This window comes from Carassius carassius, chromosome 11 (assembly GCF_963082965.1).
Source record: "Carassius carassius chromosome 11, fCarCar2.1, whole genome shotgun sequence".
In the NCBI taxonomy this organism is placed as follows: domain Eukaryota; kingdom Metazoa; phylum Chordata; class Actinopteri; order Cypriniformes; family Cyprinidae; genus Carassius; species Carassius carassius.
The window spans coordinates 3507160-3520382 of NC_081765.1; the positions used below are offsets into that span (position 1 = coordinate 3507160).

General features: G+C 37.6%; 1 protein-coding gene across 4 annotated transcripts in view; it reads right to left on the minus strand.

The window, feature by feature from the left end:
* Positions 1 to 2084: 2084 nt before the first annotated feature.
* Positions 2085 to 13223, minus strand: part of LOC132152626 (formin-like protein 2) — a 70669-nt gene continuing 59530 nt past the window's right edge. Inside the window, exons 16-27 of one of the 4 annotated variants that reach the window (XM_059561391.1) lie at positions 12470 to 12594; positions 11654 to 11856; positions 11227 to 11461; positions 9575 to 9643; positions 9416 to 9496; positions 8909 to 9038; positions 8639 to 8802; positions 8167 to 8268; positions 7944 to 8042; positions 6942 to 7065; positions 4543 to 4636; positions 2668 to 2805 (exon numbers count right to left, since the gene is read on the minus strand). In XM_059561391.1, the coding sequence (XP_059417374.1) occupies position 2805; positions 4543 to 4636; positions 6942 to 7065; positions 7944 to 8042; positions 8167 to 8268; positions 8639 to 8802; positions 8909 to 9038; positions 9416 to 9496; positions 9575 to 9643; positions 11227 to 11461; positions 11654 to 11856; positions 12470 to 12594 (1427 nt within the window). In that variant the 3' untranslated portion in view covers positions 2668 to 2804. Of the gene's footprint in view, positions 2806 to 4542; positions 4637 to 6008; positions 6111 to 6941; positions 7066 to 7943; positions 8043 to 8166; positions 8269 to 8638; positions 8803 to 8908; positions 9039 to 9415; positions 9497 to 9574; positions 9644 to 11226; positions 11462 to 11653; positions 11857 to 12469; positions 12595 to 13223 lie in introns of those variants that run through there. The other 3 variants (XM_059561392.1, XM_059561393.1, XM_059561389.1) reach the window with 3 other exon arrangements.

Genomic DNA, 13223 nt, shown 5'->3' on the forward strand with positions numbered 1-13223 from the left:
CTGCTTTCTTACATTTATCAGCAAAAGCACACACAGACCTACTCCATTTCCTCTGCAGTGATCTTTTAAGATTTATGTTGCAGGAAGAAACCTCATGAAACTGCCACTGAACGTTTAGAAGGCAGCTGAAAGATAATATCAGACTCAATTCAAGTGAAGCAACTGAATTTAAGTCATTTAAAAATAAAATCAAAACCTTAAAAGAAAACAAATGTATTCATTTTATTTTATATATAAGCTTTTTATAGCGTATATGTAATACATTAAGGGTAGGCTGCAATATACAAGATACAGAGGTTTTCAAACATCTAAACTGTAATGTGGCCAATTTGGTTAAAACTCTAAACCCAAGTGTGCTTGTAGTGCATCCAATCAGTCACCATGATATTACTAAACTTGTCCTGATGTTGATGTCACCTGCCAATCACGAGGGATCAGCAGACAGATGTGATGAGTTTATCTACGGCTCTGGACATGATGTTTCATGAGTGATGGGTTTTTAGCGCGATAAGGGACCTGATTTGAGACATATAGCTGTATAATCAAGTGAATCCAATGCCAGAGTGGCATAAATATAAGCAAAGACTATAGAATACCTTAAAGGGACTTTAATATGTTACACGGTGAAGAGCATAGACTGGTAAAGAGTGGGAGAGCCACTCGACTTTGAACGTGAATACACCAAAGCACAGTTGAAATCAGAGCACAGTTAGAAAATCTCACATTCTTGAGGACTTTCAGCACTAGGCTTTTTCGAGTACAAAATGGCACTTCTATTCACTCCCTCAAGAATAACACAGAAGACCAGCATTATGTAAATAGTTTAATTGGACATTGAGAAATCATCTAACTTTAAAGCTGAGAACAGATTTTTGCAGTATTGTAAGCATTCAGTGGCTAAGATACATTGATTTTAGGGGAAAACAAAATGATAGTTTAATCCAGTTTTTATTGAGTGTATTGTACAGAGATGAGACATACGTCTATAATGACTTTAATTCTACTACTGCATCTGATTTCTGACATGTTTTAGTGGAGACGGGACATGTTGCTGCATGTCTAAAAGACCTGGTTCAGGTTTTCAGCTTTATTAAATATACAAAAGGCAGGAAGAAAAGAAAAAAAAAAAAACTATAAGTTAAAATATTCAAACGTTGTAGTACAGAATGATTTTTAAAACAATATTGTTTTGAACAATATGTACAATATTAGAAGATTAAAAAGTTAAAAAGATGCAACAATTTTATAGCAAAATATCTGTACATTTAACAAATGATTTTTTTTTTTTTTTGTGATTTTATATTTTTTGTTTTAAATAGACTTTCACATCACAAGAAATGTGAATTTTCATTGGTGCAGGTCATTATAGAACCATGTAACGGGCCTTATTTCCCACTATCTGACCTAGAACGCATGAAACAAGCCCAGTTACAACAACCGAAATTCTATGAGGAACCTGATCTTATGATCTTATGTATGTAGTGAAGAACAAGTGCCACAGGGAAGAGGTTTGCTGTAGTGCTCAGCGGCCGTACATCACTAATACAGGAAATAATAGCAAGTGTTTAATATTCATGAAGGAATATTTTGTGTTCAAAACAGCATCTGTCGATTACCACAGACTATATATTCAATCCTTTGTGTATAAAACACAATAATATTTCATTTACCTCAATGCACTTCCAATGGAAGTCTGTGGGGAAAGTGTACTAGGACGTACTGCACTCATGTTTTTGTTAAAGCACTTTTTGAGCTGTTATAGTTCAGAGTCTACTGTGGACTTCTGGTTATGTTAATGTAACTCTGGTAAACTTCTGGTAAAGTCACCCAGTTATGGTCTTGACAGGACTGTTATTTTGCTGGTTATAAGAGAATATTGGTTTTAAGACAGACAAGAAGTATCTTCTTCTATTACAATATAAACAATACTAATCTATTACAAGGTAACAGATATGTTACATAGGAATTGAATTGTGGTGTTTTTAGCATTTTTCAGACCTGGGACAGTCTTGTGCACGCACTTCCTGTTGTGTACACATGCTCTCAAGTGGCCAAGATCACAAGTGTAGGTATTGGGAACAACACATTGAAATACCTCTACTATCAGACATCGACTCATCTTAAGTGAGGAATGTTCTTAATATTGTTATCTTTGGCCGCTGTGTCGCACCCTGCAGCATCTTAAACCATCATTGCATTTTTATAACTTTTACAAAACTTTTTCAAATGCTTCTCAGCCTGTATTCCATTCTGTTGGGCTCTATCAATACAAGAATGTGAACACCGCAATAAAAACAGGCTCTGACCAACACTACAGGGCTTCTTTTGGACCGACCAGACGATTCGGAAAACACACGCCTGGTCGGTTTTGATCTGTGGCGAAAGCACTGGAATGTAACAGGACTTTTACAGGTCCATGATACATCAAGTGTTGGAATAGTTTTACATTCGGACACTTTCTCAAGAAAAATACTCATCTAGCCATACAATTTAAGCGCCGTAAGAGAAAAGACAGATCAAGACACCGTTTGTCACATAAAACTTCACAGACAGAAGACACATGTACAAGTCAACACCTGATGGGACAGATGTTAAGTGTAGGCACTTGTTTTTTAAGACCTCCTGACATCTTTTTCAGTCCTTCATTATCTTGTTTCCTCCTCCACTCCATCCAGTCACATCCACTCTGCCCTCGTCACATGACCATCTCTGCACTGTTGATTGGCCGCAAATTCTGATCATCAAAACGTCTTCGAATGCTCCTCCTGACGGCGTCGGCACGCCTGTACGGCTGGTTTCTCAGATCTGATGCAGGAGAAACAGAATAAATTGATGTCAGTCTTTGAGTTTAGATCATCTGGACATGCTGGTGGTCAACTGGGCAAAGCAGCTTGAGTTTTTACTGGATTAAGTACTTCATTTTATTTCAGGATCTGAATTTAATGCGAATGGTAACTATGGAAGTTTGCCTATTTTTAGAAAGGTGTTTTCAACAAGGTTGTTGGGAAAACACTCACAGTGGCCCCACAATGTATTTTTGAACTCTTCAAGTCACACAATAAAATGTCTGTATGTCACTGCATCACATGACAGTGTGTTATCTCGTGCTCAAACACTGCAGGAAGTTCATCAGTTTAGTTCTACGACAGAGACTTTTAATGAACTTGTGTTTTGGAGGTTTTAACAGATGTCCAGTGTTCCTGTACAGCATGGCACTTACCGATGCCAAGGTCATGGGTTCAAAACCCACGGAAGCCAGGAACTGATCAAATACATTCCTTAAATGCAGTCTAAGTTGTTTTAGATAAAAGTGTCAGCTAAATGTATACGTGTAAGTCGATTCTCCTCAAGTTATCTTAGCAGAGTAACCACAGCATCGATTAACCGCAAGTGCTGCAAAGTTAAAGTAGTAATTTTAAGAGTCCTCGAAAGAATTATCGTAAAACATTCCTTGTAATACAAATTAATATAGCTATATTACACAATACTGCAGTGATCTTTTAAATTAACAAGTCAATAACTCACTTATGACTGTCTCATATAATTTCGTCAGGATGCATGGCTACTTTATATGGCTTTTCCCCTTTGTCTCATATCAGAACATGTTGATTCACAAATTGAGCTTGCATTTGCATTCATGGACTCGTGGAAACAACAAACTGTCCACATGTATTTGTTTTGTCAAAGCATACTTCAGTCTCTTGTTATTTACATTACATATATCTGGTTCAGTCAGGAAGCTCTAGATGGTGCGGTGCAGGCTGTTTACATAGTCCTCTAAATGCAATCTGCTACTAATCACATAATTTAAAAGTCAAAAAGTTAATTGATTTTAACTGGTTCTGCCACCAATGAGATTGCTCGTTTAACATTTGAATAGTCTGTTTCAGTGTTCTTTTGTAAGCTGGTCCTTGCAGTGTGATATGAGGAACCCTCCACCTCCCCCAGCTCCACCTGTCTAGATCTGCTGTGGGATTTATATATGTCTATGTATGCAGCAGCAGCATATCTTAAATGCTCACAGTACTTGCTCTCATCAAGTCTACCAAGACCAAATACATTATCATATTCATTATCTATATCCATTGACATGCTACAACTATTCCAAGAGCTGTCATAATTGAATTGTAATTTACATTTAATGCAATGACATTTTTAATGCACTGACATTTTTAAAGAGTTAATTCATTTTGGGGTCAGTGTTCCTACTACGAAAGCTTAACTAGGCACTAATGAAGACTCAACTATCTCTAAGTGTGGGTCAGTTCAACGTGAGACTATGTAGGCAGAGTCTCTGTGTCTCAGGTCATGGCATCACCTAATCAAACTAATTCACAATTTTACAAATCAGTTCAACAGGGTGATGTACATGAGTACCTGGAGACTCAGTCCTTAGGGGTCAGAACTCAATAGGCCTGATGTGTGTTAAGTAGAATGAGAACAGAAAAAAAGATGGCTTTTGTATTCAGTGTCAAAAGCCACTGATCTACGATGGATGGATGAAAATGAAAGACAAATAATAATAAAGAGAGAGATGCTTGCCAGGTCTGAGTAGCATCCACTGGGGTACTACTGGAAGAGTTCCTTACCCTCGTGTGCACATTGGGAAATTTAGTAATATTATTCTTCTTTAAGGCTGAGTGGAGAGGAAACAAAAATGAAGGTTAGATCAGAGCAGAGTGGACTGGACGCAAGGGAGCCAAACTGCCCAGGGCTCAAAGAGGAAAGGTCAAAGGCCACAGGCAGGCGCTGGAGGGTGTTACTCAAGCTCTGCTGAAACTGCGGTAATCAACTCAATGACTCAAGCTGCTCTGCACAATGGCTCCAGCGTCCAGACACAGCAGAGTGACGTCTGTGTGGTCACTTCATGTTTAAACAGTGAAACCAATGACGATGTGTCAAGCCTCCCAGAAGTGCATTGTTATAGGCCACAATGAACAGCAAGTCAAGCTCAAGCAGTCATGGTGAAAACTAAAAGCAATGCTGAATCTCACAAAAACATGTCCTCCCAGTCAAACAGTGATAATAAAATGTATTTTAAAATTATTATTATTATTATTACTATTATTATTATTATTATTAAAGGTGAAATAGGATTTGGACATTTCTAGGCTGTTTTGGTGAGATTTAACCCTACATTTGGCTACAGAAGTAAATCTGAATGAGAAATGTCATTCACCCCGTGCAAATGCATACAGTAAGTGAAGCAAACGAATAGAACATGCTTATACGAGAAAACCATCCCAACATGCAAAGTTCAACACACGTGGACACACATGGACTCATGAGATATTAGAAATGACCCATCAGAGCAGGAGAAGATGGAGGAAGAGTGAGAAAATGCAGAAAACCAGCATTACGTGAATGGTTCCAAAATTCAATGACATTATATATTACATATAATCACAGTGACATGGACAAAAGAACACATGAGCAAACTATAATGTCACAAACCATGCCCAACACGCCAGCATAACAAACATGACGTTTCTAATTGGTTAAGAACTGTTTGAGTAATGGATCAAAATGTGCTATTATAACAAGATAAACATAACACCAGGGACAATGTCCAATTAACTTTTAGCACATTCTGGGTTTTTACAAAGCAAAACATTTTTTTTTTTTTTTTTTTTAAGCTTGTTTTGTAACTGCAGAGGGCGCTCTGAGTCAACCGATGGGAAGCTGAGACTCAACTCTGACATGTTTGGGCGTTTGTGACATCATATTTCCTCTTATTTCATTCATGTTGCAATGATGAATTCATAACACACTCCATGCAAAAGAAAACTGTGTTGACAACATATTCTTTCCTCCCCAAATCCCCCTTAGTGCAGGAAAGGAGAAATGAACACGCCCATGACATCCCATTCATCCACCGGCCCCCATTCAGAAGGGTCACCCCACAGGGAAACAAAACCAGGAATGTGAAGTGTGAAGGGGTGCGCACACACACACACACACACACACACACACAGAGAGAATGAAAGAGCACAGGTTTTTCCAGCGACCTTTAAGAGAGAGAGAGTCTAAGCTTTAGAAGTGGAGCTCCTCGTTGAAGTAACGCGAGCTGCGTTTGGCCGTGCGCGCAGTAAAGGGGGCAGTCTTCAGCACTGCGTCCAGACGAAACACACACACACACAAACAACACAGGGTTTAACTGCCAGAGCAACAAGCACAATGTTAGCACTTTCTACACACAACAGCACACACTAATAATCACATGATAGTACTATAACTGCTATTATATAAAGCTGAGACATAATTTCAATATGGATCACATGCACGCTTAAAATACTAATGCAGTTGTGAAGCGAAATACACAAAAGGAACAAAAATACTTTTATACTACAACATTTGTATTTTTTACTAGACTCATTACATAGATTGTTTTGTCATGATTAGAATTTAAATGAAAAATTTGGTTACACTTCATTTTAAGGTGTGCTTTTTACAGTAGAGTAGAGTAATAATAAATAACTACGTGCACTTACTATATGGTTAGGGTTAGGAGTAGGGTTTGACTTAGGGTTACTTGCATGTAATTATGCATAATTACTTGTTATTATAATAGTAAGTACATGTAACGTGTAACAAGGACACCTTAAAATAAAGTGTTACCAAAAAAGAAATACAAATCTGACTTATCAAGTGGACCTCAGGTAAAGAAAATAAATAAATGAATATATAAAAAGGTCTGATATGACTCCTTTAGGCCTAACACTAATCACTAATCACCCACACAGTGTTTAGTAGCTGCACTCCAGCCCACAGCTGTAAGCAGTGACAGCACACACACATTCAGGCAGGAATAACACTGGTCAGTAAATTGTTATTGAGCAGTAAAGCTTCCCACCAGTCACAGAGAGCTGGTTAGTAGCTCAAACTGACATTTTATATTTTAAAGCCCTCTGCATGCAGACCCCATTAGCAAAACATGTTACCTGTGATGATGTCTTCAATGGCTCCGTCTTTACCCTCATACACATGTCTGCTGTCCTTCACCTGCTTCTTCCTCAGCTCCGCAATCAACTCCTGCTGCTGCCGCTTACTCTTATGAGAGGGAGACTGAGCACACACACACACACACACACACACACGAACATGTCACAGATCCACAATTAATGCTGAATGGGCTGTCTTTAATCTACAAACACCTACAAATGCTCCTTTAACCATATAAATGATGTGTTTAAATAGTCACAGAGAAAAACACCACCGCACACATCGTGACAACAGAAACACACATGTGCTAAAAGATCACAATAGTTATGAATTCTATAAACTAACCCAAACAGAAAACCTTCTCTATTCTAACAACAATAAAACAAGATGTACTGTATTTTTATACTGTTGCCCCAAAAATATAGTTAATTAGGTACATTCATAGACAGGGTCAAAAATGAATTTTGGCAGATAAACAAGAAAATAAATTGGCCTTAATTTTACTTTTTACTGGCCATTTTTTTTTTTTCTTACAACATTTGATTATCATGAATTATGTTGCATTTAGGTTGTTAATAAACTTATTTGCTAAATAATTTATTCATAATAGTATATACTAAAAAGTAACCCTAAAACAAACCCTATACTACAAAGTAAACTAAAATAAAAAAATACAATACAATAAAATAAATAAAAAAAGATTCATGAATAGTAAAATATTTATGAATATATATATATATCTATATATATATATATATATATATTTTTTTTTTTTTTTTTTTTTTGCAAACAACGACATTCCTAGATTTCAATGTAGTTAAAGATTTAGCTCCCTTTAGAGTCTAGTTTTGTCCCCAAACTATTGTTAAGTAACCCACTTCCCCGACATACACACACACACACACACACACACACACACAAACACAAACACACGCACACGCACACACACACACACACACACACACACACACACACACACACACACACACACTCCTTTGTACCTTCTGATCCTCTAGCTCCATCATAGCTTCTTGCTCAATCAGCTTCTCCATCATCATCTGCTCCTTTCTCTTCCTCTGTTCATTATCCTCCTCTGCTTGCTGACAGAGAGAACAGACCCAGGTTATGTAACATGATCAATGGCGTTAGGATTCGTATGACTGAAGAAAGTGAAGCAGACGATGTAATGGTGCGAGGCAGGTGATGTGTGACGGCTCGCTTTACCCTGTATGCTTTCACAAAGCGCACAAACACTGGGAAAAACACGGACGGGGGGGTTGTTTTGGAGCATTCTCCAAAGAATTTCACCACTTCATCGTAGGCATCCTGAGAGAACAAGATAAGAAAAGACACATCACACGAGTTACATCTTTAGTAAAAACCCCAATCTAAAGGTGTCACATGATACAGTTATTATTACATTCTTTTCCCTTTATATGAATCAAGCAGTTTAATCCAAGTTTTCTGAAGAGACATAATTGCTTAATATGATGAACACGTGTAGGAATCATATTTTAGGCTTTTATTCATATCTGTACATACACAGAGCTCTAAGAAAGTTTTTGCTCCTGGGGAGGAAGTGTTGAGTTTGGAAATGTTTATTCTGTTTTTATGATTCTATGATAACATCAAAACAAGATTCCTCATGAAGCGTCCCCTCTAACTGAGCGTGAAACAGGTTTGTGTGTTGCAGCACCTGGGCGATCTTGGCATCATCCTGAAGTTTTTTGAGTTTATTCTCATTTTGCTGTAGGAAATCTCTGAGCAGTGTGTTGTTGCCGTGCATGCTGTTCTCTCTCCTGGTCAGATCCATGCCTCTCTGAAGCTCCTTCACGTCTAATAAGACATTCTCCAGAGACACTGAGGAATACACCGACACAATTCATTTAGTACAGATCTGTCTGAGCAAATATGAGCCGCCCTGTTTATTGTAAATATAATCACATTTCCGTATCACGTTTTATACCTGCTGCTGCTTTCTCCACATAGTTCAGCTCGTTATAGAAGAGCGTCACCTGCTGGTATTTTTCCTTCACTACATTACTGATATAGTGCAGAAGAGTCATCTTGCGGTCTGTTGATTTAGTGTCTAATAACTGGAACAGGAAAACATGCAAACTCTCAACATATTTGCTATTACATTATAATTACATTGTTATTACATCACAAAGGAAGACAATATTTGAATGTGGCTTGTTACTTCACAAGAAAAATGAAAGAATATTAAATTACATATCCCATATACTCGGTACATCGTTCATCAGCCATTATATTATTATATATAAAAAAACAGTGTTACGATTATGGATAAAGTTCAAAATATACCATGGTGGTTTGACGTATATAACACCTTGAATGCCATAAATAAACAGTAAATGAAGACTGTTTTTTTTCTTCTGCATTCAGAATTCAAAAGGATTTAACTTTTACCACCAATATTTGAGTAAATCCCAAAATCCTATGTAAATTGTACCAGGTCTAAGCTCTGCAGTTTGAAGCCGTACACCGCTCCTCGTTTACCGCTGTTCATGTAGTTTCCCAGAGCCAAGATGATCTGAGAGAGAAACAGACGCTCGATAAAGACACGCACAGTCTGGAGAGAAATGAATCAGAGCAGAAGTGAAACACTCACTTCCAGAATCTTCTTGAGTTTTTGTGAGGACTTGATGGACACAGACGCTGCAATAACGGCGTGAAGTTGCTGTTGAGTCAAAAAAAAAATTAACAACAATATGAACATAGGTCCAGATGTGATACTAGAGAACTAGCTACTTAAAAAACTGGGTAGCACTTTACATTAGTTAACGAGATTAGTTAACACGACAAATACTTCTACAGCAATGTTTACAGGGGGTCGTTAGAGAAATTTGTGTTTCACAGACGTATTTTTTTTTTTTTTTTTTAAATGATTCTAATGCCACGTCTGTGTTTTTCTCACACAACCTCTGTGATACTTCCAGAGCAAATTACCTACTGTTTTTCAGCAAACTCATTGATCCTCTGAGAAAACGAATCCCGTCCGAGTGCGAATGTCTGTGATTGCCGGCGATATTTTATTTCACAACGCGTTTCCTCGTGTGTTTTGGCCAAAGTGAATTACCGTAGATGCTCTTACCGCCGCGCATGTTTTATATTTGACTCCCGCCAAAGAAATAATAATAATAAAAAAATACAAAAAATAAATAAAAACAAGAACTAGATCACGTAAACTGTTAAGACTAATGCTACTGTAATATCAGCGTCAGGTAAGATTTATGCACTCAGTTACATAATGTTTTAAATACAGATGTACCTTTCATTAAAATGAAACATGGGTTTACTATAAATAAATGTAAAAAACAGAAAAATGTAAATAGTTAAACTAAATTGACCACACATTAACATCGTTTTGCTTCTAGCTTTACCGTGCTTGTAGTAAAACTGATTCTACTGATGGTAATCAATCCGAATGACTGTCGCCTGTGTAATGCACGCATACAGAGTGTGTGATCTCTGAAACACCCAGATGCACAAAACAGACCCTCGCACCTCTGTAATAAACACGGAGATGTTAGTCCCGTCCGAATTGGTACATGAAAATCGCAGACGTCAGGTGATAAGTATCGAAGCTCAAACGTGGATTAGAAAACTAGTCCCGTCCGGATAGGGCTTTAGTTGATGTCAATTCAGCACTTATTAAGTATTACTAACATTTAATTAAAAATTATTACATTAAAAAATGTAAAGTGTGAAACATCTAAAGTGATATCACCAGATAGGCACCAGTTCAACTGTATGCTACATTATTTAATTTGTTATTTATTTATTTTTTCACTTATTGTTGCTATAGCTCGCCCGTTTATCCCTGTTATTACAAGTATGTATCTTTAATTTAGGAGAATATAAGATCTTAAGTACCTACAAACCAATATCTGGTCCCAAACTACATCTTGAGCTTAAATTCTTGAGCATTAAATAATTCGTGTATTCACTGTTAATTGCCAGAACAAAGAAATCCCTAAAACAATGGAAGTACATTTAGACATTGCAAATTTTGGTCAAATTAATATGCTAGTTTAATATCTTAGTTTGAGATTAACAATCAGGATTTTCTGAACTAATTTTAAGTTGGTTTTGCCCTCTATTCATGTGAAGAAGGGTTATGATTATAGAAATATGAGGAGATTCATGGGCAAGTCTTGATTAGTTATCTAAACCCTGCTTGGCAGATCTGGAGTGAATACTAGGAAATCCTGTTTAATTCTTGACCAAACGTGCTGCCAGTGTGCCAGAGCAGTGATTTACCGGCGTGAGCATCTGAATGCTCTCGCTGAAATTGGCCACAAATGCCATGATGGTCATCTTCTGCGTGAGACGCTCGATCTTGCTGAACTGGATCATGAAGCGGTCCTCATTCGTCAGGTTCTCCAGAGGTTTGCGCTCCTTCTCATACTGTCGGAGAACTTTCAGCTCCGCTTCCGTCGGAACGAACCTCATCAAACACTCCACGAAATCCACCGGCAACGTCCGCAGGTCAAGCCTTACACACACACACACACACACACACACACACACATGCCAAAGCATTAACCTCATTAATCTATGTTCACGTGGCTGTAGGTTTCAGGCCCCGGTTACTCCTAAAACATAACTTACAAATCAAGAAATATGTTAAACTGTTTCTAAAGTTTCTAAAGATGTTGCTGACCATTCCCACTGTATGTACTCTTACATTTGAATGGCTCTGCAGATCTCCTCTGATGTCTTGCCCACTTTTCTGAGCGTGATGGCCAGGTTTTTGGCTCTGTTGGAGTCCAGCAGCGAGACTTTGCTTGGTCCTTTCTGGGAGGTCTTCTGTTTGCTGGACGTGATGTCTATGGCAGGCCCTTGTGATTTCGTCTTAAACATCTCCTCAAACTCATCCACATTCAGGTCCTGAAAAAAGACGGACCACGGTCACTATTCATCATTAAACTCACTGATCTTTATATCTGACACTCTGAAATGATAAGATTCAGCCTGGATCCCCACAGCAAATCAACATGGGACTTAAGAATAAGCCAACAATTCAGCATATACCAACAAAAAAAAGCATTTTTACTGGATTTAATACAGTCAGGGCCAAATATACACAGTCTCCTCACATCGTGTCATTCAAAAATGATATAAATATCTATACTTTATAAAAAACTGTTTTGGGTTGGTAAGATTTTATAAAGTTTTTTAATTATTCTCAACCAGTCGGCATCTATTTGATCAAAAAAAATCTAGTGGAAGATTATTACATTCAAAATAAAATGTTTCTATTATATATATATATATATATACAGTATTTAAAATGTAATGCATGAACAACTTTTCTCTCAAACGTATGCATCTTTGATGAAAAAGCTTTTTTTTTACAATTTGATTGCATTATAATACGTATTCCTGTATGTAGTGTGTAGTTAGCAACACATTTAACAAGCTGATACTTTAGCTTTCTTTTGTGCTGAAGCAAAACAAATGATTTTGTCAAGTTTCAAAAGCGTTTTCAAGTCTCTCTCACCTCCAGTATTTGTTCGTCATCGATCTCGTTGAACACAGTGCCGTTGATCTGATTGGGTTTCAGTGCCACCCAATTAAACACCGGCATACGGAACTTAGTCTTGATGGGTTTCTTGATCTTCACAGCTACACAACATGACAGAAAGCACAAGTCAGCGACATCGGGACAATAAACATGCAGTCTGGTCTACTGAGTGATGTGGAGCTGGTTTGTGAACAGCAGGCACGGATCTGAACATGTCCAGTGCACATTTGTGAGGGTACGTGAGGGGAAATGTGCCAACACGAGACCTTTGATACTGTCAGCTTAAAAGAGCTCTAGTCTCTCATCTCCTGATCAATGTGATTGTGTCGGCAGGATATTCTAATCCAAAATCACACATGACGCAATTTTATGCTAATGAGAGACTCCCGGAGGACAGCTAAAGAGCAAATGGGATCTCTGCAAAGTCTCAATTGTTCCTCTTTGAGAGCATTGAAATTAAACAAGAGTAAATGAGGACTTGCTTAGATAGAGACTCTCCTCAGATGCTCCTACTGAGAAAAAACACACCTCGTGTGTCTCTAGAGTTTCAAATCAGATTTGTCAAGGTATCAGATACTGATCTGAGCTTCTCATATTCCTTTAATAGCTTCATGTGTCCATTTGGGCTTATTTTGATTTATATAAATACTAGAAGAAACGTTATGGAAAATATTATGAAACGTGGATGAAAACTTCACCGCAAACTACGAAAAGCACCTCTGAGCAATAT